The sequence below is a fragment of the Globicephala melas genome, chromosome 7, assembly GCF_963455315.2.
Source record: "Globicephala melas chromosome 7, mGloMel1.2, whole genome shotgun sequence".
In the NCBI taxonomy this organism is placed as follows: domain Eukaryota; kingdom Metazoa; phylum Chordata; class Mammalia; order Artiodactyla; family Delphinidae; genus Globicephala; species Globicephala melas.
In genome coordinates, this window is record NC_083320.1 from 31,974,836 (window position 1) to 32,002,756 (window position 27,921).

Below are 27,921 nucleotides of genomic sequence, written 5' to 3' on the forward strand. Positions count from 1 at the left end.
TCAGGAACGGTAGGCTGCAAAGTCCCGTGCTGGCGCATAGGGCTGGTAGTGCTTTCGGGTGGGCCCCGGCCTGCGAGGTGTCATGTTCATGTAGTCGCTCTGAAGCATCCTGTTTCTCTTACTCTTCATCTGCAGAAAAGAGAAATGTCACTGTGAAGGGGGCCAGGGACACAGAGGTAGATATCTGGGAGGAGTGCTAAGATTTGGGGGCAACTCTTCAGAACACAGTCAAAGGAAGCTGAACAAACCAGAATTCATTGAGCACCTTGGACTTGCATAATGACCAATCAAACCCAACTACTTTGGACTCTTCCAAATTAACCTGAAAAATCTGAATCAAAGAAAGTATTTTAGAGAAATGCACTCCTGTTACTCTCAATGCAACCATTTGAACTGAATTCCAAAAGCATATCTAATTAACATATCCAACTCTGATATGTGAATATTCTTGAAGGCCCTTCCTCCTTTGAAAAGGTTAAGCATCCCCAATGCAATCTTCTTGTATTAGTCATTTGCTCAAGAAGCCATTTTTTTTCATGATTAACCAAAGAGGACCTTCAGCCCTCCAGAGTCTGGAATAGTCACAATTTCATAGCAGTGGAGTCCAAATTAATTGGATGTTACAGTTCTAGACAACTAGTTACAGTCCTATTCCTTTATATGTATGTATATTTCCATAAATAAAGGCAATAGCGTCATTCATCTCCATCCCTGAGACACAGCTCCCTCTGGATGAATTTCTACCAGGAATGAGGGTGATATTAACCCTAGAATTAGAGTTATACTCACCACGAATCTTAGCAAAGTTTTGACTGAAGGTTAGGAACATATTTTCTCAATCAGTGTGATGGTAAAATTTACATGTTTGATAAAAGTTCCATAAAAATTCTAAAAGTAGAAAGCCATCCAGATTTCTGGATTCAGAATTCTCCAGAATGAAAAAAAAAAAGTCTATTTCTTGGCACATAGGCCTGGCCTGATGCATAAGTAAATATTGATACGTTGGACATGAATGTCATGAGCACCAGAATAAATAAGCCAAAGACTGGCCTTATTTCCACGCACTCCTACCTGAGCCCTTCCCACCTTCCTTATCAAAGGGGCAGGAGTAAGTGTTAAAGGTTGGTAAAAAATGGACCTCCATATCACTAAATAAAACTAACATGTCTTCAGGCCTCATCTTTTGAGCTCTCAGCAGCATTCTAGATTATCCGTTCCCTTCTGACATGCTTCTGCTTTGCCTTCCGTGAGGTGCTACCACCCCAGTTCTCATCCTGCCGCTCTGGGGCCACTCCCTCCTTGCCTCCTCTGCAAGCTCTTTCTTCTCTAACTAGCCATTCAGCGTTAGAGTTCCTCATGGTTTGGTCCTAAGCCTTCTCCTCTACTCATGCCATCCTCTCTCCCTAGGCAACCTCGTCCACATTCACAGTTTCAATTGCCACCTATTCACCCAAATTTATATCTCTGGACTAGACCTCAAAGGTACTTGAAACTCAACATGTCCAAAAAGAAACTCAAGATCTTCCCCTAAAACCTGGTCTTTTCCAGTGTTTCTCGTCCCAGTGAGTGACACTACCATATACACAGTTGCCCATACCAGACCTCCTAAGCCTCATCCTTGACACCTCCAACTCCCTTATCCTCTGTCCCAGAGGACATTTTACAACATCTGAAGACATTTTGGGTTGTCACACTGGGATGAATGCTACTGGCATCTAGTGGGCAGAGGCCAGAGATGCTGCTAAACATCCTACAATGCACAGGGCAGCCCCTGACAACAAAGTATTATCCAGCTCAAATGTCAGTAGTGCCAAGACCGGGAAATCCTGATCTGAAGAGTCTGATCATGAAAAAGAAAGGAATGAAAATGAAGCAATGGATACAAGCTATATCACCAAGTGAGAATGAATATTCTTAGACTGCCTGAGTCCTCCTTCTTGCTCATACTCAAAGATGACTGATGATTTGAGCCTGGGTGAGCAGGAGGTTGATGGTCCATCCATAAGTATAAGGCAAGATGATAGGAAAAGTGGATTTGAAAGAGACTATCAATTCAGCTTCGGTCATTTGGGATTTGAGATGATGGATGAGGTTATCTAGCTGAAAGTAAGAAGAGGACATCATTAAACAGACATAATTGGGGGATGCATTCAGGGAGAGGTATCTATGGAAACCAAGGGGGTGAAGGAAGTTGCCCTTCAAACATCTTGGTTCTACATCCTTTCTATAAATAAAGGACTAGAGTCCTCTTGGGCACAGGGTTATGGCAGGGCAGGAGTAAGGCAAGGAATTGTCTGCCCCCCAAATAAATGTGGAAGGCTGCTGCTGATATCCTGGGAGGCATTAGAGTACCTACTCTAACTCTGACGACTTGCCTTGCCAGACTCCTAAGAGACAGACTTTGCTTCTGGACACTCAAATTAAACTATAGCTAGTTAGAGGGGCCCCCATAATGAAGATGCCTTGGCTCTGAGGTTCTCTGGGTTGCACCAAACTTATGAAAGATCTGTTGCAATCCGCTCCCATGCTTACCCTCATGCTGTTATCAGATAGCAGATTTAGTCATTTTCAGCCTAACTGTAAACACAGCAGTGGGATGGAAATGAGACATGCTGGGAACAGTATACAGAACCCACAGTGTCCATGTTCATCTAGCACATGCATATACGTGTGCAGAGTACTCACCTTACACGTCTCTGTGACTAAGTCATTTAGCCCTTCAACATTCACTGTCTGCTAAAGATGTGTGATTTCAGGACCACTCCTCCCTTTCTCTTCCTTCTACTCCCATCCTTACCAACTTGTTTCTCGGAAGCAGCAGAAAGACACAGGCATACACAGGGCAATTCATTTAAAGGACATGGTCTTCAAGAACCCACTGGATTTAAAGGCAGATACTACCTGTACACACACTATCTACATTGCCCACAGTGTGATTTATAGTGGAGAAAACTGTGTTTTTTAAAGGCTCCTTTAGACTAAGAAGGATGGGTTTACCATCTCAACGGAGTGAACTGAGGATTGAGTGAGAGTGACAGGTGCTGGTCTGTGGCTGCCTGGCAGAGGGGAGCTCTCTCTTTATTCAAATGTCATCTACAGGTCAAGAACTGAGATAGAATCTGCAGCTGTTCCCAGAAACCCACTCAGCCTAGAACTGCCTACGGCAGTACATCACAGACCCTCAGGAAGTTCCAGAAAACAGCATCTTACACCAAGGCACAATGCAGACCAGCCAAAAATAGGATCCCAGAAAAGTACCCTGGAAATGGCTAAACTCTAGGGATGGATCCCTGATGACCTGGCTGCCTATCTCAGCAAGTTGCTTAAACAGTATCCAGAAAAGATGAGCCCTGGGTAAAAATGCTCTGTTATTCTATGAAATTTACATATATATTTATTTCACACCCATTTGGTCAGAGAGTACAAAGACCTATGTTTGAGATGCAGATAAAGGGTACTTCTTATTGGGTAACCTAATTAACTACAAGAGGCCACAGAAGAAGATAAGGTATGCCAAGCACTGGGACTTCCCAATTTTCAGGGAGCTCGTGAGACAGAATAAGACCAAAATAAGTTTTCTCAAGACAAAGGAAGATGAACCTCACTAGGAATTAGTAGTGCTGCCAAAGAAAAACATATTGCATTTATGATGTTTCCAATTTAAAAGTAAACTTTTTTAACTCATTGAAAATAGAAGCTACTCTTGTCCCTTTGGGTAACTCGAGTCACTTAGCAAATTAGTCCCTGCTTATAGTAACTGATATTCTAGTGTATATTGACAATAAGTTTTAAATGGCGAGCAGTACCCTTCTGGCCACTGAAAGTTAAAACAGTTTTCCAAAACTACATCTTACAAAGCTGGTAAAGTACATTGACTTAGGTCAGCATACTACAGGGGAGCACCTGTCCTGGAAATGTACCCCAAAAGGCACTGCTCCTGGCTTTTAGATTAAGAAGTTGATATTCCAAGGGAATCAAGATAAAAACAAGACCTGAGGGCTTCCCTGGTGGCGTAGTGGTTGAGAGTCTGCCTGCCGATGCAGGGTACGCGGATTCATGCCCCAGTCCGGGAAGATCCCACATGCCGCGGAGCAACTGGGCCCGTGAGCCATGGCCGCTGAGCCTGCGCGTCCGGAGCCTAAATTCTAATGTTATTGGCAAACTCCACAGAGGTTCAAAGATGAAAGGTAACTAGGATGAAGACACCAAGATCCAGACTCAACTGACATCAGAGGAAGAACTTAGGCAATATTTCAATACATAAAAAGCCCCCATCAGGGTTGGGCAACTTGAAGAAGGCAAGATAGGCAAATTCTCATGATCTGATATAAAGGATTTTCAGGAACAAGCAGCCACTTTGGTGCTTACAGATTTTGTTGGAGGTACAGATTAGGCAACAGGAAGCCTGACAAGCATCTATCTGCCCCCTAGTCTCCCAAAATGGGAGTAGCATTTGGGGAACAAGGGAGAGGCAAACTTTGGCAATAGGCTGAGAAGAGTTTAAAAGGATCCCAGGTTGAATCTATCCTTGGCATGACTGTGAACCCAGGGCTTCCTTCCTCCTCCACCCCGACCCTGCCCAGCACCAAGGCTATAGTAAATAGGATGGCTTCAACATGGCATGGCTTCCAGAAATCACTGATCCATGTATGAATTAGTTAGATGTATGGAATATGCCTTAAAGATAAGTATGATACTTCAGGCATACTCATTTAAGTCCTTAATTTGGCCTCTATGGGGGTTATCAATTCATCAGTTCATAAGCATTCTTTAAGCACTAAGCTAAATGTACTTAATACCAGATGGATGGTGAATGTCAAGAGAAACAGTCCTCTATCCTTGAGAAGCATACATACCCTGTTGAGGAAATGATTCATACATGAATCTAACTTCTAGAAAAAAATTCAAAGACAATATGGAATCAGTGCCACACTGTGTACATAAGAACTGGAAGTTCCTGAGTAAGAGAAAGGAGAGAAAATAAGGAGGTCCCTGCCTCGCAGTAGATATGGTTATCAATACGCATTCAAATCTAGGCCAAAACTTCAACGTGGAAGAAGGTAGAGAAAAACACACCAAGTTTATTACATGAACATTTGCAAAAGTTCGTAAACTCCAATTCAGTGGTAAGAGCTCAGAAAAGTCTAACTCCCGTTATAGTTTCATAATGACAGCACCATACTTGGCCTCACAAAATTCAACTGCTTCAGAGGAGATAAAAATATGACTCAGATAAACAGACCTAGTTTCCTTGCTAGGTTTGAATGCATAATTTCAGTAGACAAATTTCTCATGATTTTTGACCCCGAACCAAAGTTATTCATTGGCTTCAGTTTCTTAGATTCCCAAGTCGCTTAGATTTTTATACATATGTATATATTAGAGCTATTTTATATGTCATAATGACATTGCAACGTGGGGAGAAGAAAGGTAATTTTCTACCCTAATTTATCTCCCACATTTATTTACCTGTTTAGCTTCTTACTCTGCTTGGCCACCTAATCAGTGTCTTCTGAACATAAACTCACATCTGATTTTTATCTCAGATAAAGTTGGATAGGCTAAAAGAGAACCTACTGAAACCTAGCAGGGAAAAAGAAAATAATCACATGTTCAACAGAAAATAAGCCACATAGGCAAAATTCTTGAATATGTCCAACTGCATATGCAGTAGAAAAGTTACATGAAAACAATGCTGTTTCTCTTACCCAGCAGTTAGAAAGAGCCACTGTTGCTAGCAAGCTATAGAAAGCTAGGACTCCGTTTACCACCACAAGTGCCCAAAATGGCTTAGAGGACTCAGGAGACCGGGGAGCTGGACAAAGATGTTTCTCTGAAAAATAGAATAGATTAGATTAAATGATATGGGAATGGCACTTGGGTACATTTCCTTCCTTCTTCTTAGAGGAGAATGTGAGAGGAATCAAAATATGCAAAATATCACTGGCTTAAGAGGCGTAGACTTCCTCGTTGGTCTGTCCTCTTTGGGAGTTAGCCAACCCCACCACTGATCATGACCTAGTTTTCAAGACTGCAGTTGAAAACCACTACTTGAGAGTGGACACTGGTCGAGCCGTGCGTTACCTTTCACATGGATAATGGTCCCATTACTCTTCTCATTGTCTATGTAAGGAGGAGGATACAGAACCTCGATTTTGCAGAAATAAATATCCGTTTGGTTAACGTACAAATCCTGGAGGTAGAATGTCACTGTTTCGTTGCCCAAGTTCACAGTGCAGTTGAATTCCTTGTTTGTAGACTGAAGTGACTTGGAGTGATTTCCATTCACAGCACAGACCTCCACAGCGCTATCTACTCCCTTATAAAGGGATGCCCGGAACTCCTTCGAGAAGAGGTTGTAGGTATACTTGCAGCTGAGGTTGACCTCATTGTTGTTTACCACAAGCATGGGCGACTGATTCACCAAAATCTTGTTTTCTGGATGGGGAAAAAATCATTTGCTTAGAACAAGAATATAAGGACTTTTTTTCTGAAGTCAAGATATATTAGTTAACAAAATAAACAGATCTCCAGCAAAGGATTTCTCTTGGCAGTTGAAGACGCAGGAGCTCTTTGGAAGATAGTTATCCTGAGAGTTTACTTTTTTTTTTTTTTTTTTTTTTTTTTAGAGTTTACATTTTGATATTATTTTCATCCTCCTTTGAATGGAACAGTGGAGCATGTTTTCACTTGGAAGGCAGAACGTGGCCTTCTGTTGGCATTGAACATCACAGCTATGCATTTGGAATTTTTGAATCTGTGCTGAGGTTCCTAACATGTTAATCATGCTCAATTAATTTTCTAATTGAGTGTTTTACTTGGAAATGGCTTTTAACACCTGACATAAACAAATAGATTTGTATTTTAAGTTGTGATTCAGCCTTTTGTGAAGGAATTTAAATGTTTTGAAACATTTTGACTTTCTTTATTGGCTGTTCCAAGAGTAGGATAAAGAGGTAAGAAAAATGTAATCCAAAGAATTTAATTTATCCTTCATAGCAAATTCTGAAAACAGCCTTGTCAGGAAGTTTGCATATTTGTTTCTTTAAATCACAGAAGATGGAAGAGGCCCAAGAGGCCCACAAGAGTTCTTTCTCTAGCCCATCTTCTACCTTTATGCTATCCTAGTAAACGATCAAAAACTCTGGAGACAACCTAGTTCAATCTCTTCACTTTTAAAGCAAAGAACCTGAAATCTGCATGATGGAAGAGAACATATCTATTCTATCCTGTTTTTTCCCCACTATACCACATTCCCTAGCACATGACAATATATTCCCTTTTCTTGTAGTGACTGTGTGAGGCCTAGAAACATTGGATGATCTGTCTAATATCACTGAGCAGATGGTGAGCAAAGCAAGGACTGAAACCCAAGTAAACTACAACCACCTGAGCAACGGGCCACTCAAGCACTGAGAATCGACTTTGCAACCAACACTCTCCAAAATTTCTTTAAAACAATAAATCACTTTGTGTCTTTGATTAAAAATTCAATACAAACAAAAAACATTTTTGCTATTGTTTTTAGGTATACTAACAATTGTCTGCCTGTTCACATTTTTTTTTAAGGGTTATTTGAAGCAATACCCCCCATACCCATACTAAAGGGTCAAATCATCTATTAAAATGAAATTTACAATTTAACCTGGATTTGAATCCATGTACTCAAGTATTTTGTTTTTGCTTTGGAGAAAACGGAGCTGCATAGAACTAAACCACTAATAGCTTTTCATCTTTTACATAGTTCTCAATGCTAGCTGTACATCAAGAACCTGTGCCTGGGTCCCATTCCCAAAAATTCTGATTTAACTGGTCTATGCTGGTGGAGAGAGGGATCCATTCTTTTCATTTTTTTATAACAACTTATTAAGATATAATTCATGGGGCTTCCCTGGTGGCGCAGTGGTTGAGAGTCCGCCTGCCGATGCAGGGGACACGGGTTCATGCCCCGGTCTGGGAAGATCCCACATGCCGCGGAGCGGCTGGGCCCGTGAGCCATGGCCGCTGAGCCTGCGCGTCCGGAGCCTGTGCTCCGCAGCGGGAGAGACCACAACAGTGAGAGGCCCGCGTACCGCAAAAAAAAATAAATTAAATAAATAAATAAAGATATAATTCATGTACCATAAAGCTCACCCTTTTTTTAAAGTTCACCCTTTTAAAGTAAACTTTAAAAGTTCTGTGGCTTGGGCTTCCCTGGTGGTGCAGTGGTTGAGAGTCCGCCTGCCGATGCAGGGGACACGGGTTCGTGCCCGGGTCCGGGAAGATCTCACATGCCGCGGAGCAGCTGAGCCCGTGAGCCATGGCCGCTGAGCCTGCACTCCGCAACGGGACAGGCCACAAAAAAAAGTTCAGTGGCTTTTTATTACATTCACAAAGCTGTGAATGGATCACCACTCTCTGATTCCAGAATATTTCGTTACCCGCCAAAAGAAATCCCACACCCATTAGCAGCTCCTCCCCATTCCTTCTTTTTTCCAGCCCCTGGCAATCACGAATCTATTTTCTACCTCTATGGATTTGCCTATTCTGGACATTTCATATAAATGGGATCATCAATATGTCGCCTTTTTTTTTTTTTTAACATCTTTATTGGCGTATAATTGCTTTACAATGGTGTGCTAGTTTCTGCTTTATTAACAAAGTGAATCAACTATACATATACATATGTTCCTATATCCCCTCCCTCTTGTGTCTCCCTCTCACCCTCCCTATCCCAACCTTCTAGGTGGTCACAAAGCACCGAGCTGATCTCCCTGTGCTATGCGGCTGCTTCCCACTAGCTATCGGTTTTACGTTTGGTAGTGTATATATGTCCATGCCACTCTCTCACTTTGTCCCAGCTTACCCTTACCCCTGCCCGTGTCCTCAAGTCCTTTCTCTAGTAGGTCTGCGTCTTTATTCCCGTCCTGCCCCTAGGTTCTTCATGACCTTTTTTTTTTTAGATTCCATATATATGCGTTAGCATACGGTATTTGTTTTTCTCTTTCTAACTTACTTCACTCTGTATGACAGACTCTAGGTCCACCCACCTCACTACAAATAACTCAATTTCATTTCTTTTTACAGCTGAGTAATATTCCATTGTATATATGTGCCACATCTTCTTTATCCATTCATCTGTCGGTGGACACTTAGGCTGCTTCCATGTCCTGGCTATTGTAAATAGAGCTGCAATGAACACTGTGGTACATGACTCTTTTAGAATTATGGTTTTCTCAGTGTATATGCCCAGTAGTGGGATTGCTGGGTCATATGGTAGTTCTATTTTTAGTTTTTTGTTGCCTTTTGTATCTAGCTTCTTTCACTTAGCAGAATGTTGTCAAGGTTCATCTATGTTGTAAATGTATCAGAACTTCATTCCTTTTCATGGCCAAATAATATCCCATTGTATGGATATACCACATTTTGTTTCTTCATTCATTAGTTGCTTTCACTTGTTGGCTATTGTGAATAATGCTGCTATGAATATTCATGTACAAGTTTTTGTGTGGACGAATGTTCTCAATTCTCTTGGGTGTACACCTGGAGTGGCATTGCTGGGTCATTATGGTAACTTTGTATTTAACTTGTTAAGGAACTGCCGAACTGCTTCCTAAAACAACTGCACCATTTTACAGCCCCACCAGCAGCGTATAAGTGTTCCAATTTCTCCACATCCTTGCCAACACTTGTTGTTGTCCATCTTTTTTATTATAGCCATCCTAGAGTTATGAAGTGGTATGTCATTGTGGTTTGATTTGCATTTCCCTAATGATTTGAGCATTTTTTTCATGTACTTATTAGCTATTTGTATACCCTTTTTAGAGAAATGTCTATTTAGATCATTTGCCCACTTACCTGGGTTGTCTTGTTAGTGCTGAGTTATCAGAGTTCTTTACATATTTGTGATACAAGTTCCTTATCAAGATATGTGATTTGCAAATATTTTCTCCTATTTTATATGTCGCGTTTGGCATTGGTTTAACAATTCCCCTGGTTGATTCTAATATTCAGTCAGGGTTGAAAACCACTATAGCCTAACAGAGTTCTCAAGCTGATAGCATATTAAAGTCATCTGGATTCCCACGCCAATTAAATCAGAATCTTTGGGTGTAGGACCCAGACATCAATATTTTTAAAGTTTCTCAGAGATTCTAATTTGCAGTCAAGTTTGCGAAGCAGTGGCTTAACAGTTGAAACTCACTTTTAATCCTCAATTCATAGGCTTCCACTAGCATTTCCAATCTCATTTCCTCGAACCAAAACCCTCCCCATTAGCCAGATCATTTAGGGCCACACTGTGAGTACTCATCTCTCTGTACTTTGTTCACCGACTCCACGGCCTACAATGTCTCTCCCTTCTCAGGTCTCAAAATGATTACTCTCTGTTCTACATTTTGAACACCTCTTGTTTCATAGGCTTCCATTTGTTTAACTTTTGATTTGTGTGTATTTCCTCTACACCCCTAGTTCCCAAGTCCCTTTTGAGCAAGGACAAGGGGTTATGCTTCTTTGCATGATACTGTGCAAACAATAGCATCTCATTAAATAATAAGTGAAAGATGGTGATCAGACTGTACCATTCTTAGCAGCAGCTAGCTCTGCCTAGCATCTCATTAAGTCCTCATTCAAAATCTGTCTCAACAACAACTTTAGCTTCATTTATTATTCATTATAACAAATACTCTCTAAAAGCACTGAAAAGTAAACACGTAAAGACTCAAAAAGTTCAGCCTGTCTTGATAGGAAAATCCAACTCATTTTCTGTTTTGTTGTATCTTGCTTGGCCTTTTTCTGTGCTTACTGAGCAAGAATCACTGGGCCGGTTCTGATTGGAAGAGCCAACCCCAGCAAGAAATGCCAACATCTGCGTTCCTTTTCAGCTTAGGTATCTGTGTTTCTGCCTATTGAGGACTCCAAGAAGTGTGTTTCTGTTATTAATTACTTGAATTCTGTTCTAATGGGCATTCAAATTCTTCCTGATCTTCCTTTGAGAGCTGATGTAAGAAAAAAGATGAGAATAGGACTCCTTTGCAGGGATTTTTTAAAAGCGGGGAGGGGAAGCATGGGCAAGGAAACTGAGTAAGGCTGAAGAGAAATCCTGGACGGTTGCTCAGTTTGGCCTCCTTCTCCCAGCACCCACAGCAAGCTGGAGAGGGAGGGGGGCCAGAGTAGCTCAAGCATCTACACTCCAGTAGTTTGCTTAGTGCCTCTTGCATAACTCAGGGTGAGACACCGTCCCAAGAGGCACTGGGAGAGAGAAATTGATTTCCCAAAGGTAAGCAGGGCTCAGTGACTATCCTTGGGCAGCTCACAATCTGGTGGGAGAAGAAAGATACAAAAACAGACAGCAACTTTAAAAAGAGTGGCAGAGTGATCTGCAAGTGTTTGTGAGGGCAACTGGGGAACGAACTAAGGATTTCTGGAGGAGGTGACTGCTGACCTGAGTCTTAAAAGGATTATGCACACATTGATTCAACAGGTTTTCATGAAGTAAAAGTTATCCTAGCTAAGATGAGTCTTTGTGTTAGGGGGTGCGGGGGAGGTAGGAGAATGTGTGTTGGGGTAGGGGTGAGGTAGGCGACTGTGGGGAAGATAAAGACAAAGAGAAAAAAAAGAATGGTCTAGGCAGAGCAGATGAGGAGGGAAGAAAGAGTATGGCAGGTGTTGGGAATTGCACCTACCTGAATTTGCTGGACCTGAGTTGTAAAAGACAGGACTGGCAAGGTAAGCATAGTTCATAGGTTGGACTCTCTCCTGCAGGTAATGAGGACCTTTTGAAGGATTTTAAACAGAAGAGTCATACGTACAACTTTTCATTTTATACAGATCCCTTTAGCACAAAGGTGGAAGGTGAATTTGAAGAGAACAAGAGTGAAAACGTGGAGACCAGTTAGGATGCAATTGTAGTAGTCTAGGCAAGAGGTGATAAGGGTCTGAACTATGGTTAGAAAGAGGTGGATGAACTCAAGAAATACTTCCAGACTGAAGTTGGCAGAACTCAGCATGGGTTTAGATGTGATGAGTAAGGGAGTTAAAAATGTTGTCCTCAGGCCACACAGACCAACCAGTAAGTAACACTGTTTTCCTTTTGCCTATGTCTTTTCTTCATTCATTACGTGACCGGAGCAGACAGCTCAGAAACTGAGGTGAACTTTGGACATCTGGGCTGTGAAGAAGACATTCTTCCAGCCTAGGGGATCATTGCAGAGAAAAAGGAAATTACCTCAAAGGTTCCTGGGCACATAGTTGACACCCTGGATCTTAGTCAGTGTTTGCTGTTTTTCAGAAGAGGGAGAAGCAGTGGTCTTCCTCTGCTTCCCTTCACAGAGCATGATATAATGAGATAACTGGAAAATAGATTTCCCTTCTGTTCATGATGGGGCCTCCAAATTCAAACCTCAGCATTGTTAAAACGGATCACATTTCTCCTGAGCCCATTCTCCCTCGGCACTACAAAGTGAGAAACTTCTTAGGGAAGAGTCATCTGAGGTCCTAGGATCTAGGCTGGCTGTTACCTGTTCAATATTGCCCTGGTTGATGGCCTCTCCAACAGTTGAGCAAGGCAAGGAAAAGTCACTTCCTGTGTGACCCTATGTACTAATATTTTGTTGGGAAAGAGCTTGAAATATATTGGTTACATGGTCATTTGAGGGAAAAGAGATGTCCAATTTATCTGTCAAGGTTTACTTTCCTCCCTCTTCTATGTCAGCACAGATCATTTCAAAATTAGGTACTATGCTTGAAGTATCAATAGTTCTCTCAGTATGTGCTAGTGTGTGACAACAGCCTCCTAGCTGAGGGTTCAACTTGAATTCAAGTTTGACTGATAGAACCTCTTGTTTTTTAACATGTATCTCCTTATAGTACTTGCTTCCACCTTGATTCATGTCAGTCATTCAGAGAAACCTAAGTGAGAAGCCATCTCATAGGACTTCAAAATCCACATCTGCTTTGGAGAGACACTAAGGGAAGGAAATTCACTCTGGGTGGTAGGAAAAGATAATCAATTGCTCTAAGTGATATTGACTATTTGTGATCATTATGACTTCCCATAGAAACAGTAATTCTGATTGCTCTCATTTTTTCTTAAAAATGGAGCATGTGTGAAAATGCATACCCCTTACTCTGCGAGAGTAAAGTAATAACATGGATCAGTCAAAGCAACAAATAACCAGAACACCAAATGACATTTGGCTTTGATACGTATTTTGGTTCTCTGAGTTTCAGGGAATCTACAGTACTTAAATGATTTAAGGACATACTGTAAAATTTAAGGACATATCTAGACTCAGAAGAAGAAATAAGAGAAATATTTAGCTTCCCCATACTAGCTTCTGTTTGATTCCTTTTTGCTTTCCAGTTAGTGCTAGGAGTGGGAAGCATCCTTCTCATGTTAATTTTTTTCTTAGCAGACCTACCCCTTTCCCTGTAAATATTCAGTTTTCCCTCTTGTGAGTAGTTAGGCAAGGTCTGCCTAGGTCAAACCTACTAGGTTAAAAGAGACACATTGTCAATCTATCAGTTGTATTCGCTTCTGGTGTCAAAAGATTGGCTTGACTGACATGGCTCTAATTGAATTGGCAAGTTGTTTTGATGATGAATTTAGTGCTTTGCTTTTCAAAGCCTTTCCTAGCAGCTAAACCAGCTAAAGGTGTGGAGACAGGAAGCAGTAACCTCAAACCTCTTTCCCTCACAACTCCTCCTTGACAACAGGCAACATGAAGAGTAAGATTGGAGGTGAGAAGGTACTTATCTGCTACCTATGAGCGAGGCAGTGAGAGCTGAAAGATTTCCCACAGATAATCTGTGAATTTTGTGATATAGTTGACTTCTGGAAAATTGAAAGTTGCTTGTGCTTCCATGAGAAAGGGGGGAAGGGAGCTTGGTTACCAAAAACAAAACAAAACAAAACTTTCCCTTTTTGCCTATGGTAAATAGGTCAACTACTATAATAATAAACAACTCTCTGCACAGGTGGAGTGGATAACCATCTCTAAGGTGTGGCTCCAAACACCAGAGAAGGAGCCCTGACCCTAAAAGGACACTCCCCACCAGCTCAGTTAATGCTTTGATTTCAAAATAAGGTGAAGCCTAAAATGCAATGTGGGAAATACATTGACAAATTAGTAACTATGGTCTATATTCATAGGGCTACAAAGTGCTTTCTCCTATTTTATCTCATATAAACTCTACATTAACCTGTGAAATAAATAAGCAGGACAGTCATCTTTATGTCCATTTTATAGATGAGGAAACTGAGGTCAAAAAGGTCTAATTCTTGCTCAAGGTTACAGGACAAGTACATGACCCTTAGGACTTGGCTCAAGCCTCATGACTTCTAATCTAGTGTTCTTTTCCCTCTGCCAGGTTGCATCAAAATTTCAATCAATTTTGGTGATTGTTTCTAGACCTTCTCAAAGTTGGACTTGATAGTTGGATGGCACGGAAGTGAGACTTAGGAGGAGAATATCATTGAGCAGGGGAGTAAATGGAGTGGGAAGAGGACAGGACCAAGATAAATTTCATTTTCTACCCCGTTTTGCTGGAATACCATCCCGCAAAAAGTGCTCAGCTGGATGGGAAGTTGGAGATGATCTCAGCCAATCCCTTATTTTAAACAAGAGGCAACTGAAAACCAAAGAAGTAAATGGCTTTCTAAACAAGGTCACAGAAATTGTGGAAGATCTAAGATATTATTTATTTATGATTCTAGGAGTAATATTTTAAATCATGAATGAATAGAAAACCAATTTTGTACATTCAGCAAGTTTGACTTGATTTCATGTCAATCTTGACTTTTTCATATTTAGAAAAAGTCTGTTACCAAACTTGCTTTGCCTCTACACAAAAGATTTTGCTTACAATTGCAGAGACTTCCTGAAGGTCATAGATGGATCCTAGATAAAGCCTACAGACAATATGGTCCCATGAAGTGCCTCTTATAAATTATTTCAGATCCACACGCAATAATTACACCATTGCAACAATTCCATTTCAGCTTGCCCACATGTCCAAAAGAGTTTGAACACAAACATTAGTCAATACATAAAATCACTTTCAATCTAAACCTCATTGGGCAAACCCTTAACTTCAGGGCCTTTGTGAATTACATTTATTTGTCCTGATTAATTTAGGATATTCCATCTTTCCTTTTCCTTATCATAGCACCATAGAGAAATCAAATGGCACACAGAGGCTGGTGAACCAGAGAGTGGAATACGCAGCACTCAAGACTGAAGGCCGCATTCCTTAACTAAAGTTAAGGAAGCCCTAAAAAAGATAGAGTACATGTTTCTTTAGCAACGTCATTGTCCTTTGACCTCTTGACCTTGTTGTCAATGTCCATTGACCTCTTAAGAACTTTGTTGGGTTCCATCTCTGCACACCATGATCAGAGTTTCTTCTGCAGTTTAACAATCAGGTTGTAAAGATCCTAATCACGTTGCTTCCTTTTTAAAATTCTGACTGAACAGAGTTTAGCATGTTAGGCAGGAACCAAAGAAAATGAAGCTTTCTCTTTTCAACCATCTTGCCCTGTGATGTTTGTGAACACATTGTGAAGGTGACACTGGTTTCCCTGGCACAGAACACCTCCTTCCTGACCACAGAGCTGGTGAAGTTACCGTAACTTTCCTCTGAGCACGTTTCCTGTTCAGGCCCAGGATACCTTTCAGCACATGGCCATCTGACCACTTCCTCCTTTTGCAGACTCCATAAGGAGCAGGCTGACCATAGGCCAATGCAGTGCTGGCCTCAGGAACTCGTAAGACAAACTGTGCTTTCTGGGAGGACTTGAATGCTCAACCATCTGTGGCTCTGGTAACTCTAGCTTGTGGCTTGGATTCATAGAGATGTGAGAAAGAGGAACACAAGACACTCAGACTACAGCATCTTTCACCATCCTTCTCAGTGAAAACAGAGAGAAAAACAATGCTATCAAACTTTGAATGGCTCTAGACTCTCTGAAATCCATGTCAAAATGGGGGGAAAAAATGTAATTCAGATTATGTTTTCAAAATAACTTTGTGGTCATTTCATCTAGTTTTCTGTTGACTGTCATCTTGAAACTCTCCTTATTTTCACAAGGAATAGAGATGTAAAGAAAGCCTCTCCAAAAAAAACAAAAAGTCTTTGAAAAACCATGGTCCACATACGTATACATGGTCTCATTCAGGATCTTAGCAGGAAACAGACGGCACTCAAAACTGGGCGATAGGAGGTGGGTTTATTTATAAAAAGACTCTTGGCAGTGGTTTGGAACCACAGGGGATAGTACTAGAACCTGTAGCTCATAGCAGCAGAGTTATAACCACGCTCAGATCTAAAGGGGCAAGGGGAGGAAGAGGTTCCAGAATCAGAAGGAAAAGAGAGTTGTGTAGAGGAGGCCACCACGACAGAAGCAATGACTTCTATAGGGAAAAACAGTCAGGCCAAGCAACCAGCCCTGCCCAAGACTGCATATGCACAACTAGCAAGTTCTATCAAGCACATTAACTCTTACCCAGAGCAAGTGTGACTTTCAAACAAAATCTAAAGAGACCTTAGTTCAAACAAGTACATACGGCTACAGATGATAATAGAAATAGAAGTTGCTATTGGCCAGCACCAGTCTAAGCACCACCTTCAGCCTCGATCTGTGTTTCCAGACAGGCAGACACTGTAATGTAGAGGATCATCACCCTTGGCCTTTTAAAAAATTGTTGTGCTCCAGGCAACTGTCAGAAAGTAACTCAGAGGCCAGATAGTAGCAAAAGGTCCCATCCAAGCACCTAGACCTAAGGCACTAATTATTGAGAGAGAAAAATTATCAATACAATCAATGAATTCTTTCTGAAAAGAAATTTCAGTGTGTCAGAAAACTGTTCTGGTATTCTGACTTCTGCCTTGACAAAGTCAAGCATTCACTCAGCAAATAAATAATGGGGTCTATAGTACTAGGTTCTTGGGAGATGGGAAGCTGTAAAAGAAGCGGCAGCCTCTTCCTTCTGGGAGAAATCCTAAAGCAGGTTCACAATTAGCTACACTCCAAAACCAGGTTTGGTGTGTGAGCCCTGTAGAGGGTCACTGGCAGTCACACGGAAGACCCCTTGTTTCCAGACAAGATAAGTCTGCTTCTGTACAGACTGGCCTTTAACTGGGCCATGAACTTTGGAGTACCTTTAGACAGGCTAAGGTAAAGGAAATGCCCTTTAGGGTAAGGGTTTATTGGGAACAAGCTGAGCATTCCATTTACATAGGGGGGAAGTAAGTGAAGATGGCTGATACCAATCATGGAGAACCTTTATAATGCCAAGAAAAAGGCACATGGGTTTTACTAGATAGGCAATGGGAGACATTGAAAACACCTGAGCTGAGACTGGGCTAGTAAGCACCGCTTTGGCAAGATTAGCACAGAGGGGCACGTGCATTTGCTTGGAGCGAGGGCAGGGCTGAAGCAGAGACTAGTCAGGAGGCTGAGCCAATAGCATCAGTGTGAGCTCCTAGGGCCTGAGCTGTGGAGGTAGCAGCTGGGATAGAAAGGATGGACAAGGTGTTGGTGCTGGGTTATGCTTGGTGATGGTGAACAGGAATCAAAATGACGTGGAGTACATGGACTGGGTAAGGGGCTATTAACAAAATTAGCTACGTGAAGAAAGGAAATCTGTTTGGAAAAACAGCTGTTGGGTTTTAGATATGTTGGGTCTGAGGGCTAGGTAAGGCATCCTGGAGGAAAGGTCCAGGAGTTTGATGAGTCGGACTAGAGCTCAAGAAAGTCAGAGATAGACATGTACATTGGGATGTCATCTGTATTAGGGTGACAGTTATTATTAAACCTGCTAAAAAACCACTACCTGTACTACAACCCATCCCTACCACTCAGAGACGCTACCCAGCAATGCAGGGTATGAGCACTCTAGGACCAAAACTTCCTAAACACAAAGCAACATAAACTTGGGTGTGATGTGACCCAGGCCCTACCATTCAAGGGTCTGTGTTGTCCTCTCAGCTCCTAATGCTGGAAGAACCATCTGAGACGACAACATGACAGCACCTTAATTTATATGAAAGAGCTACCTGTACCAATAGCCACCAGACCATTCCAAAATTCAAATTTTATTACCTTAAAAGGTTACCTGTAGTTCAGATAGCAGGTAATTAGGGCTTTATAGCTTTCTACACAAATATTATGACAGTAATCCAGTTAACAGATACCCACAGGTATCTAGAGACCGCAGGTATTAATATATTATATCCTAAATACATATTTTAATCTGGTAACCAAATTTGGGAACCATATTTTCCTCCTGAGCCACCATCATTCTAAACCCTCATTCAAAACAACTCTGTAAAGAAGACGACAGTACATTTTTCCTGTCTGTTTCATTCTCCCTAAATCTTATACCTTTGCAAAGTCTGCTTAGGGCCACCTTAGCACATTCAGATTCTTCTACATAAGAGTCATGGCCTGGAAGTTTGAAAATAATTACTGTGTTAAACTTTAACATTATGTTGGAAGATAGGGGAGAACAAAGGCAATATTGTCCCCCAAAACTCTGCAGTCATTTCTAAGCACATTAGCATCTAAGATGCTGGTTCACAATCTCTCCAAACAATTTCCAAGATGGCTGGTTGCAGTTCTTGTATTTTCTCTATCATATCGTAAGAGCATCCACAAAGGGGTGGGGTTGCCTTGCTAGAGCTGATAAAAGCTAGAGCTTTTATCCCACTTAAGAAGCATTTTTGAGCCAGAAATAGACCTGAGATGCCTTCTCGTCCAACCCCCTCATATACCAGATGAGGAAATGAAGGCCTAGAAAAGTTGTCAGAGTGTAACAAACTAAAACTCTTCATTACATCCCCCTACCTTGATAAATCAGGGGTTTTAGATTTTGAGTTTGGAAAACGAATAATAGACGTGGCCTCCCTAAGGTCAAGGGCAAGCCACCATGTCCTTTCTCTGAAAAGCACAGAGAGTTGCTAAGATTAACATCCCTGACTGGAAACTGGAACCCTGCCTGTGATGCTGGGCAGGCTTGGTCTGAACCTTGTGACCCTGTTATCACAGCCGTGAGCTGAGGCCAAGCCCAGCCACAGTGTGCAGTTTTGAAGACTCAAGCAAATTTACAGTACAAACAGGTTAACTCTTCAAAGTCGAGGTATATTCTATCCCAGTGGCCCTTGTTGAGACAGGTTTAACACTATGACCTGTCTTGAGAGAATCAAACATATATAAATATATATTTGCCAATATGGAACCACTCATCTACCCTGGCTTCATCCTAACACATCTCTACCCCTATAAATCTCTATCCTTCCTCCCGTTCTTCTTAGACATTTGTCCTCCTCTCGCTAATACTCCCATTCTCCAAATCTCCATCCCCATCTCCTCAAGAAAACTGCCTCCATTCTCTTGTTTTTCTCTCCCTCTTCCTCTTGTCTTTCCTAATAGCCCTCTATCTCTTCCACCCATGCAACACACACACACACACACACACACACACACACACACACTCAAAACCAACACTTGGCTCCTTCCACCTGTCGAATATAATTAAGTCACTCAGTTGCAAACATTTATTACACACCTACTATGTATAAAATACCGTGGTAAACATTATAAGTGTTATAAGTTCCTGACTGTCTTCACTTTATCTGGCAATTTCCTCTCCTTTTCACTCTCTCAATTTTGTCCCCCTCCACCTTTTCTTAAACCTTCGAAGTGTTATCTTCCTTCCCCATCACTTGCCTAAACTCAGAAGCCCCAAATGGCTTCCTTTTGGCCAAAACCAATGGCCTTTCCAAGTCATTACACACTTCTCCTTCCCTTATGCAGTCAATGCCATTAACCACTGTCTCTCTGGAAACTCTTTCCTCTTTTGGCTCTAGTGACATTCCACAAGCCTCATTCCCCTCTTTCCTCCCCAAACACATTCTCTGTCTCCTTCACTAGTTCATCCTCCTCTTCAGCTGACTCCAAACCAGGCCTATTTTCCAGACTCCGTTCAACACTCTGCTTTTCTACAGTTATACCCTCTCCTTTCTATTAGCTACCTGTTTCCATTTCCACGGCTTCAATTTTATTCCAAAGTTGAGGATGCTTAAATATTTTATTCTTACCCAGTTCCCATGTCTTCAGCTTTGTACCAGACATCTTTCTGATACCTCAAGTCCTTACTTCAGACCCAGTGTGTCTAAAGTTAAACACTAGTTTCCTCCAGAACTCAGTTACACAACATCTTGATTTCAGGCGGAGACACCACCATTCCTCTTAAGCCAAAAATCTTGGCATCATTCTTTATCCCTCCCTCTCTTTCACAAACTAGGCACTAAGTCCTGAAATTTCTACTTTCAAAACATCTCTCAGAATAGTCACTCCTTCCTGACAAAGTGACAGAGTGTTCTAACATGATCTCCTGGTCACTAGTCTCCATACACTCTAGACCATCCTGCCTCCACAAACTTTCAGCTGTTTCCCAATATCTTGAAAATGAAGTTTGAATTTCTACTATCAGTATTCAATCCTTTGTTGGACCTGACTCTACCCTGCCTCTCCAAGCCTCTATACATTCAGACTGGTCAACTGTTCCAAGAACATGCAATGATATTCCTGGTTTAATTTCTTCATTTGTATTTCTTCTCCTTCCTGTGGCAATACGGCATTGGTAAGAACATGAACCCTGGAACAAGTGTGTATGGATTGGCTCGATTACTGTGTGACCACAGGCAAGTCGTTCCATCTGTTTCATGCCTCAGTTTTCCCATCTTACAGACAAGATAATCATAGTAACTACCTCAAAGGATTTAAGGAAAGAATAAATGATTTAATACAGGGAAAACCACATAGAACAGTGTCTGGCACATTATAAGTGCAAAATAAATATTAGCTGACAATTATTATTAATAACATCATGCATTCACATCCTATCTAGCTTTAAAGTCCAGCTTAATTCCCAGCTTTCCGTAAAAGCTTACTATTTATTTTATGCTGCCCCATTTTAGTACTAATTCATTCATTTCCTTCAACAAATATTTGTCCAACACCTACAATGATTCCTGCACTGTACATAGTACCGAGGTTATAAGGATGGATATTACATGATCCTGTCTGCAAGAAGCTCACAGTCTAGGGGGAAAAAACAGATGTATCAACACACAATGATAATTTTAAGAACCCTGATGAGGAAGGAAGTCCCTCACTTGGCCATGTAGGGTCTCAGAGAAGACTTCTTCAGATGAGAGGACTAGGGGACATAACAGATTACAAGAATAATATATGCAAAGCCATTAAGGCATCGAATAGCATGATGAGGTAGGAAACTGCCAAGTTTTCTTTATCTGTTTCCAGCTGTTATATCCTGTCACATATAGTCTTCTCAACTAGATCTGAAGTCTGCAAAAGCACAGAGAACTTGATTAATTACACAAGCAGTTCTTGTGTGCTAATGAAGTCTTTATAGTTCTTTTCCTCTTTTTATATTCCTTCAGATCCCAATAGAGACTAAAATATAACAGAGGTTTAATAAATATTTGTTAGATTGTGTTACACTCCCATTGGGGCTCCTCTTATAAGACCGTAGTAAAGGCTGAATACCCAGGGAAAGCTTCCTCAGGGAGCTGGATCTTGCACTAAAGATATAAACTGAAAGTCAAGTGGGATTTGGATGTGTGGAAAGGGAGAGGGAATTCCAAAAGGGAAACAGTATCAGAAAGGTCATAAAGTGCAGGTGTGTGAGACATTGAAGAAACCCTCAGTATTTAGGTTAAGGATCTTGTATTGGGGTATAAAAGGAGACAGTTTGGATAAGTAAAATGGGTCCAGCCTAAAAGCATCCCAAAATGTCAGGAAACATTGCAATGTCATCTTTCTATTAGCATCTTCGAGGAACCATCAACACAACTTCCTTTTCTATAAATCGAGAGATGTCTAAGTTCCCTCCCATCTCTAAAAACTGTCTGTGGTTGAATTCAACAGTTCTGTGGATGCTTTGGCTTATCATTGTTTTCCATGAAATAAATTAGCATGGATAGGAAATCACTCACAGTGGTCCTAAACTGAAAGAGAAAAAAAAATTCTGGAAAGGTTTCACAGTTCTCATTTTTAACTTCATTGTAGCTCAAACTGGGTTTTTGTACCAGTCACAGAACCTAAAATAGCACGTAGAAGATGTTAATAAATACCTATGGAATGAGCACATGAAAGAAGATCTGTCTTCCCAAAGCATAAGAAGGAGCAGGAACTTTAGAGAACAGTAACTTACTAACACCCTGCTTTAGTCCCCACAGGAGCCTCATGGTGGGAGGAAACATTCTCCTCCTCCTCCTATGTGCCCATTCTCATCCACCTCCTAGGGGATAGAGTCTGTGAATTGGAAGTGGAACCCTCCTGGACTCAACATTGCTGAAGCTGGTCTTAAATTATGTACCCTTATTATTAGTACTGTTGAATTTCAACACAAGTCGTCAGGTCACATGGAAGCTGCAAATACAGCCACAGTGATGTTCTGACATTTTATCACATGTCAAGTATCCCTAAGAAATGAAAAGCACAGCCCTTTATCTTCTCAAGTTTAAAAAAAAGAAACACCCACCTAAGTCCTTAACATGGGAATCCATGTCATTGTTAAAAATGTAAGACATGTCACTAATTTAGATTCTTGTGTGTGAGAGAGTGGGTAATGACTAGGAGTTACTGTTATAATCAACACATTAAGGGGTGGATTGTGAGCCAGAGAGGTGACTCAGATACTGCAGAAAGGGGCTCACAATTAGATTAGAGGTCAGAGTGAACGGTGAGTGGGTGACTCTTATGACACCATCAGGAACCATTAACCTGGTTACCTTGGCAACCAGAGTCCCCAAGATAATAAAGATGATGACAAATGAAAAAGATGATGGTAATGGTGATGCAGAGATAAAGTTGCAGCTCAGAGTTAAGTCAGAAATTCACCACCACCATGCATTCGTCTTCCAAGAATGAAAATATAAACTCACATAACCTGAATGGTCACACACAGAATTAAGATGCCTATGAAATCAGCATTGAAATCCTAAGGCCCAAGAAGTCTAAACTCTCTTTTTCACATCCTCTAATAATGGGCTGAGTAGCCCTCGAACCCATCCAGGACACCTCTCTTCTAGTGTTGAGAGTCATTAAAATGAGAGTAATAAGCAAGAAATTAGACACCTACTTTCCGTAGGGCTTGGGTTATATTCCCTCCAGCTTCTGGGACCAATTCTCATGCAACCATTCTCAGACCGAAAGTTCTGGGTACATTTTTGGATGACAACATCATGTCATTGACCAAAAAGAGTCAAAGAAATGAACATAAAAGAGACATAGATTCCTCAACAAGTCTTAGAAAACCAGAGACCCCTTCAGTCTGTCACAAAGCCACCCAGATATCATTTTTTTTCCTGAAGTTCAGCTAAACTATCTACTGGGAAGAAAAGTCCCAGCCTCTGTGAAGTTTTATAAATAAGAAATGTCTTGAAGAAAAAGGCAAACAAAACTTTAACCAAGATGAAAAGGAAAAAGGATAAATAACTGTGCTCTGAAGGAGGGCCTGCCCTCTGATTTTCAGACAAGAAAGTCTGCAATGAACCGTGTATCCTTATCAATGCCTATATGCATTAATAAAGAGCTATTGTTTTAGAGATGATAAACCACAAACGGAATTTTCTTCTGCCATGTTGGTGGCATAATTTTCATTTTGTAAATGTCAACACACTCCATGCAGGCAGTACTTGGAGGAAGATAGCCACCCATGATAAAAGGTGAATGGTAGTCACATGGCATTTTGATACTCATGAAAACAGAGTAAGGATATTAAAAAGGAGGAAGGTTTATGTTTAAAGGAAAGGCAGCGAGATCCTCCCCCACCCCCCATAGTAAAGGGTTGAATGTGAGAGATTCAGAGTAACGATCACAGATTCATTTCTTTTTCTGATCTATCTGTGAAAATGACTCATTCTATTTCCTGGTACTGATATATTGGTATTAATTTTACATTCCTTGCTGTAAAAGTTCTTTCTGGATGGTTGCCTTTTTTAAAAAAAAAAAAGTATCTTAGGGTGTGAAAGCAGAATAAAACCAATTCTTAAGCAATGGCTACACTCTTGAAATGTCCATCAAATTTACTGGAACTGACAAAACACCCAGTCAATTTTTTAACAGTCAGAAGAACTGGCTACTGTGCACGGGGTGTCATGTAGACACAGCAAGCTGCTGGTTACATTGCATTTTCTATGTCCATCTTTTTACCTTCCCTTCCCAAGCCCCGCCTTGGAGCAACACTTTCCTGAGAGAAGTAAATAATTCTTTTTGTGTACAACTACCTCAGAGGGGTCATTTGCTGAACTAAAAATAAGGTCTTTAATTACCTTGCTTTGCTGATGTTTTTTTATTAAATGCCAATCATTTTCCTGCCGTCTGTGCCTCTCTCAGAAAAAGAAGTGCTGGGGGGAATGCAGAAGCACTGCAGAAACCAGTTGTGTTCGAATTGGCCGTTTTTGACAGTTTCTTTGCTAAGGTTTGGGAAGAAATGAAAAGAAATGCTCCCGTGGAAAAAAAAATGTGTTGTCCTGATTTTTGCCTTTATCATGGATGATTAGCTTGCTGAAAAATAACCAATATTGGCTGAAAAACCTATGAACAATGCTATATATTATTGGCACGCTTCTATCATCAACCACGAATTGATTCCCTTTCAAGGGCTGCAGTTCTATGCTGGATTCATATTTCAAAATCCAACAAAATCCTCTATTGTGGATCTCAATTGCACAATTATCTGGTAGAAAACATGTCATGTTAGTAAAGAAACTGTAAGTTAAGGTTTTCTCATGCTTCCTAAGTCATATTTCTTTAGTTTAGCCATAAAGATCTTTCTATAGTGTTATTAATCATGAAGCATCGGGTTAGGTTTAAAATACTTCATAGAATAAGTATTTTAAGCTATGCTGTGAGGCAGTGAGTTAGACTTATTAAATTAGTCGGGGGAAAAACTGTTCTTCATACACACACACACACACACACACACACACACACAAACACATACACACACATATCTCAACACAGACATAGAAGTAGTCTCTCACAATCCTAGGGAGGACAAGTACACTGTGACCAGCAAATGTCCTTAACTGTAACTTCTTCGTGGAGGGTGAAGACAGAAACAAAAAGCACATGGACGATTTTGCACCACTGATTAGAATGGATCATTAGACATTTTTGGATGTTGTAATTATTTTTTCTCATAAGTTTTCTTACTGGAAGCGACATTTTGAAAGGGCCTTCTCTACCCCTTTCCTACTTCATTAGATGGCCACTCAGCATCAAATCTTAAAAGTTTTTATGGGGGTGAGTTGGCATTTGAAAAGTAGAAGCACCTCAAAGTCAAAAACAGTTTCCATGTGTGTGATCTCTTCACTGCTTTTCTAGCTATCCCCCTTTTAATAAATCTTCTAAAGGAAGAATATAAAGCTTTGAGTCTTACAAAAAATATCTTCAAAGGAGAGCGAATGAAATGATGATGGATGGCTTTCCACAGAGGAAAGTATTTTGTGTACAATTATCAATTTTAAAGTTTTCTGTCAGAGTGAGGCTTCTCTCTCTTTTCTGCCCATTCTTTACTGCCTAATAAATTAAGAAATTTTAAATACTCTTTAAAAATAAATTTTAGAGATCCCTTAAAAACAAAGTTTTTTTAAATCGATGTTGAAGATTCTTTTAAAATATACTTGGTAACTCTCAATACTGGGTTCCAGATACTGGAGCATAACCTGTCTCATCACCTGTTCATGTCTTTTATTATATCAACACCTTTTATAAATACACACAATTTGTAAACGTGCTTACTGGCACCTCAGACAACAAAATGGATGGGTATATATGTAGCTAGCGTACTTGTGCAGGTTGGGTAATTATATTCTTTGGAGATCATGTACATGATAGTTAAGAACAACAAAAAATCATGCAGTCCCCACATTACCAAAATAAGTGAGAAAGAAAATGGAAGATACTGGCCTTTCAATGTATCTTCAAGGGGAAAATAACTATCCTTATTTCAATATGCTGATTAACCCCTATCAGTCCAATTTTTGAGCCAAGTGGGACCCTTTTCTAACTCTGAGAACGAGTTGAACAAACATCTGACTCCAGCCCACATACGCAACAAACTCTTTCTGTTTGGAACTGTAATTTTCCAAAGATGATTTAACCTTGGACATATCTGGAGCTAAGAAATTATAAAGCACATCATGTTAGGCGGAGAAGCACAGGCTCTAGAGTCAGACTAAAGTAGTTCAGACCCTGGTTCCAATAACTCCTATATGATATCCTTAGCCAAATTAACATGCCTACTCCCGTCTCCTCATCTGAAATGCAGTTAACTGTGATAGTGTCAAGTTTTTTAGTCTCTCCCCATCACCACTGGAAACGTAAAAGAATTTCAACTAAGAAAACAGATTTCAGCCAGCTGTTAAAAAAAAAACAACAACTAATTTATTAGCATCTGTATTGTGCCAGCTTCTGTGACAACTCCAGAATTCATTCTGGCACTCATTCAGTTCAGGTAGACATGGTAATTACAAGCAACCTTTATCTTGCTAGCCAAGCACTGACTGTGCTAAACATTTCACATGGATTGTTTCCTTTTATCCTCACAATGACCTTGAGATGAGGTTACTATCATCTCCGTTTTACAGGCAAGGAAACTGAGGCTTAGAGAGTTTAAATACTAGCCTAAGCTTAGCTAGCAAGACATGGATCTGTACTGTGAATCCAGGCAGTCCAAGTCCAGAGCTTTCAGAACCAACCTGCTTACAGCAATTTTCTTACATTTCAAAATATACATGTATAGACAAAAGCTAACAATTCTTGGGACACTATCAACTGATAGCTAAATAAATCTGATTTAATTCCAAAGGCAGTTCATTAAAATATTTTGCTGGCCATAGTCTGAGAATCAGTGAGTTTCTAAATAACAGGTTGCCATTCATAGCAAAAACTACACTTCAAATGCCCAAATTTCATGAGTTCTTTGAAATTTGAAAATGAACCAAAGACCTCAAACGAAAACGTTGGGGGAGAAAAGAAATCAAAATTGTTTACCTGCTACTTGAATTGAGGGGAAGAAGTTGAGAGCCAGGAGCAGGCTGAAGATCATCGTGCTAACGGTGGGCCAGGGCTTCCGCCCCTCCTCCCTGAGAAGCCCAAGTGTGAGGTGAGCTGGAGACGCACCTGAGCAACCTGACTCGTCATCCGCAGCCACCACCACCGACTTACTTCTCTCAGGGCACATGATTAAGGGACTCAAACCACTTACTTCCCTCGGGGCACATGATCAAGGGACTCAAACCTCAAACTTTTGTGACTGCAACATTTCACACAGGATATCACATTGTTTTGATGACTTTTGACTTTTCCTCTTCTTTTAAAGGCAAGTGTTTTCTTGTCACTGAAAGACAATGTCAGTCACTCTCTAATGGGCTCATGGAAATCATTCTCTGTGGACGGGTGTCAGAGCTGTGAAAAATGGGTGCTTGAAATCCAGCAGGAATGTAAGGGTAGAAAAACAAGGTGTTCTAAAAGGGGAGAGAGTTTCATAGGATGGAGATAGACTGTGTCCAAAAGGCACCAATAAGAATTAGATTGAGGATTTGAGAAATATTTGTTATCAGTGTTGAAAGGAGTTATGAATATTAGGAACTGAACGTCTGTGTTGGATGTAAGCGGCCCCATGGAGCATTTAGCGCACACACTGCTTAGTTTGTGCCAAGCCTTTCCCGTCTCACTTCTAGGAACTCTGAGAAACACATTTGCAAGCACCCCACCTACTGACTATCTGGAGGAGGTCCCCTAAGCAAAGGGAGAGTCAAAAGTATCGGGCCTCCCTGGTGGCGCAGTGGTTGAGAGTCCGCCTGCCGATGCAGGGGACACGGGTTCGTGCCCCGGTCCGGGAG

At 40.9% G+C, this 27,921-nt stretch overlaps 1 protein-coding gene across 1 annotated transcript; it reads right to left on the reverse strand.

Annotated features, from left to right (window-relative positions):
* Positions 1–27,260, reverse strand: CD28 (CD28 molecule). The gene is made up of 4 exons (XM_030854110.2): positions 27,071–27,260; positions 6,085–6,438; positions 5,709–5,833; positions 1–129 (listed from the first exon to the last, which is right to left on the reverse strand). Exons 1-4 carry the CDS (start codon positions 27,258–27,260, stop codon positions 1–3), a joined length of 798 nt encoding a protein of 265 aa, XP_030709970.1.
* Positions 27,261–27,921: the final 661 nt, after the last annotated feature.

Bases quoted from the DNA above. Each gene is read 5' to 3' on its own strand.
- CD28 (XM_030854110.2), bottom strand. From the start codon at position 27,260: ATGTGCCCTGAGAGAAGTAAGTCGGTGGTGGTGGCTGCGGATGACGAG. The intron at 5,834-6,084 runs GTAACGCACGGC...TCTATTTTTCAG, and splicing joins GACCATTATCCATGTGAAAG to AGAAACATCTTTGTCCAGCT. The intron at 130-5,708 runs GTAAGAGAAACA...TCTTTTCTGCAG, and splicing joins TGGCTCTTTCTAACTGCTGG to ATGAAGAGTAAGAGAAACAG.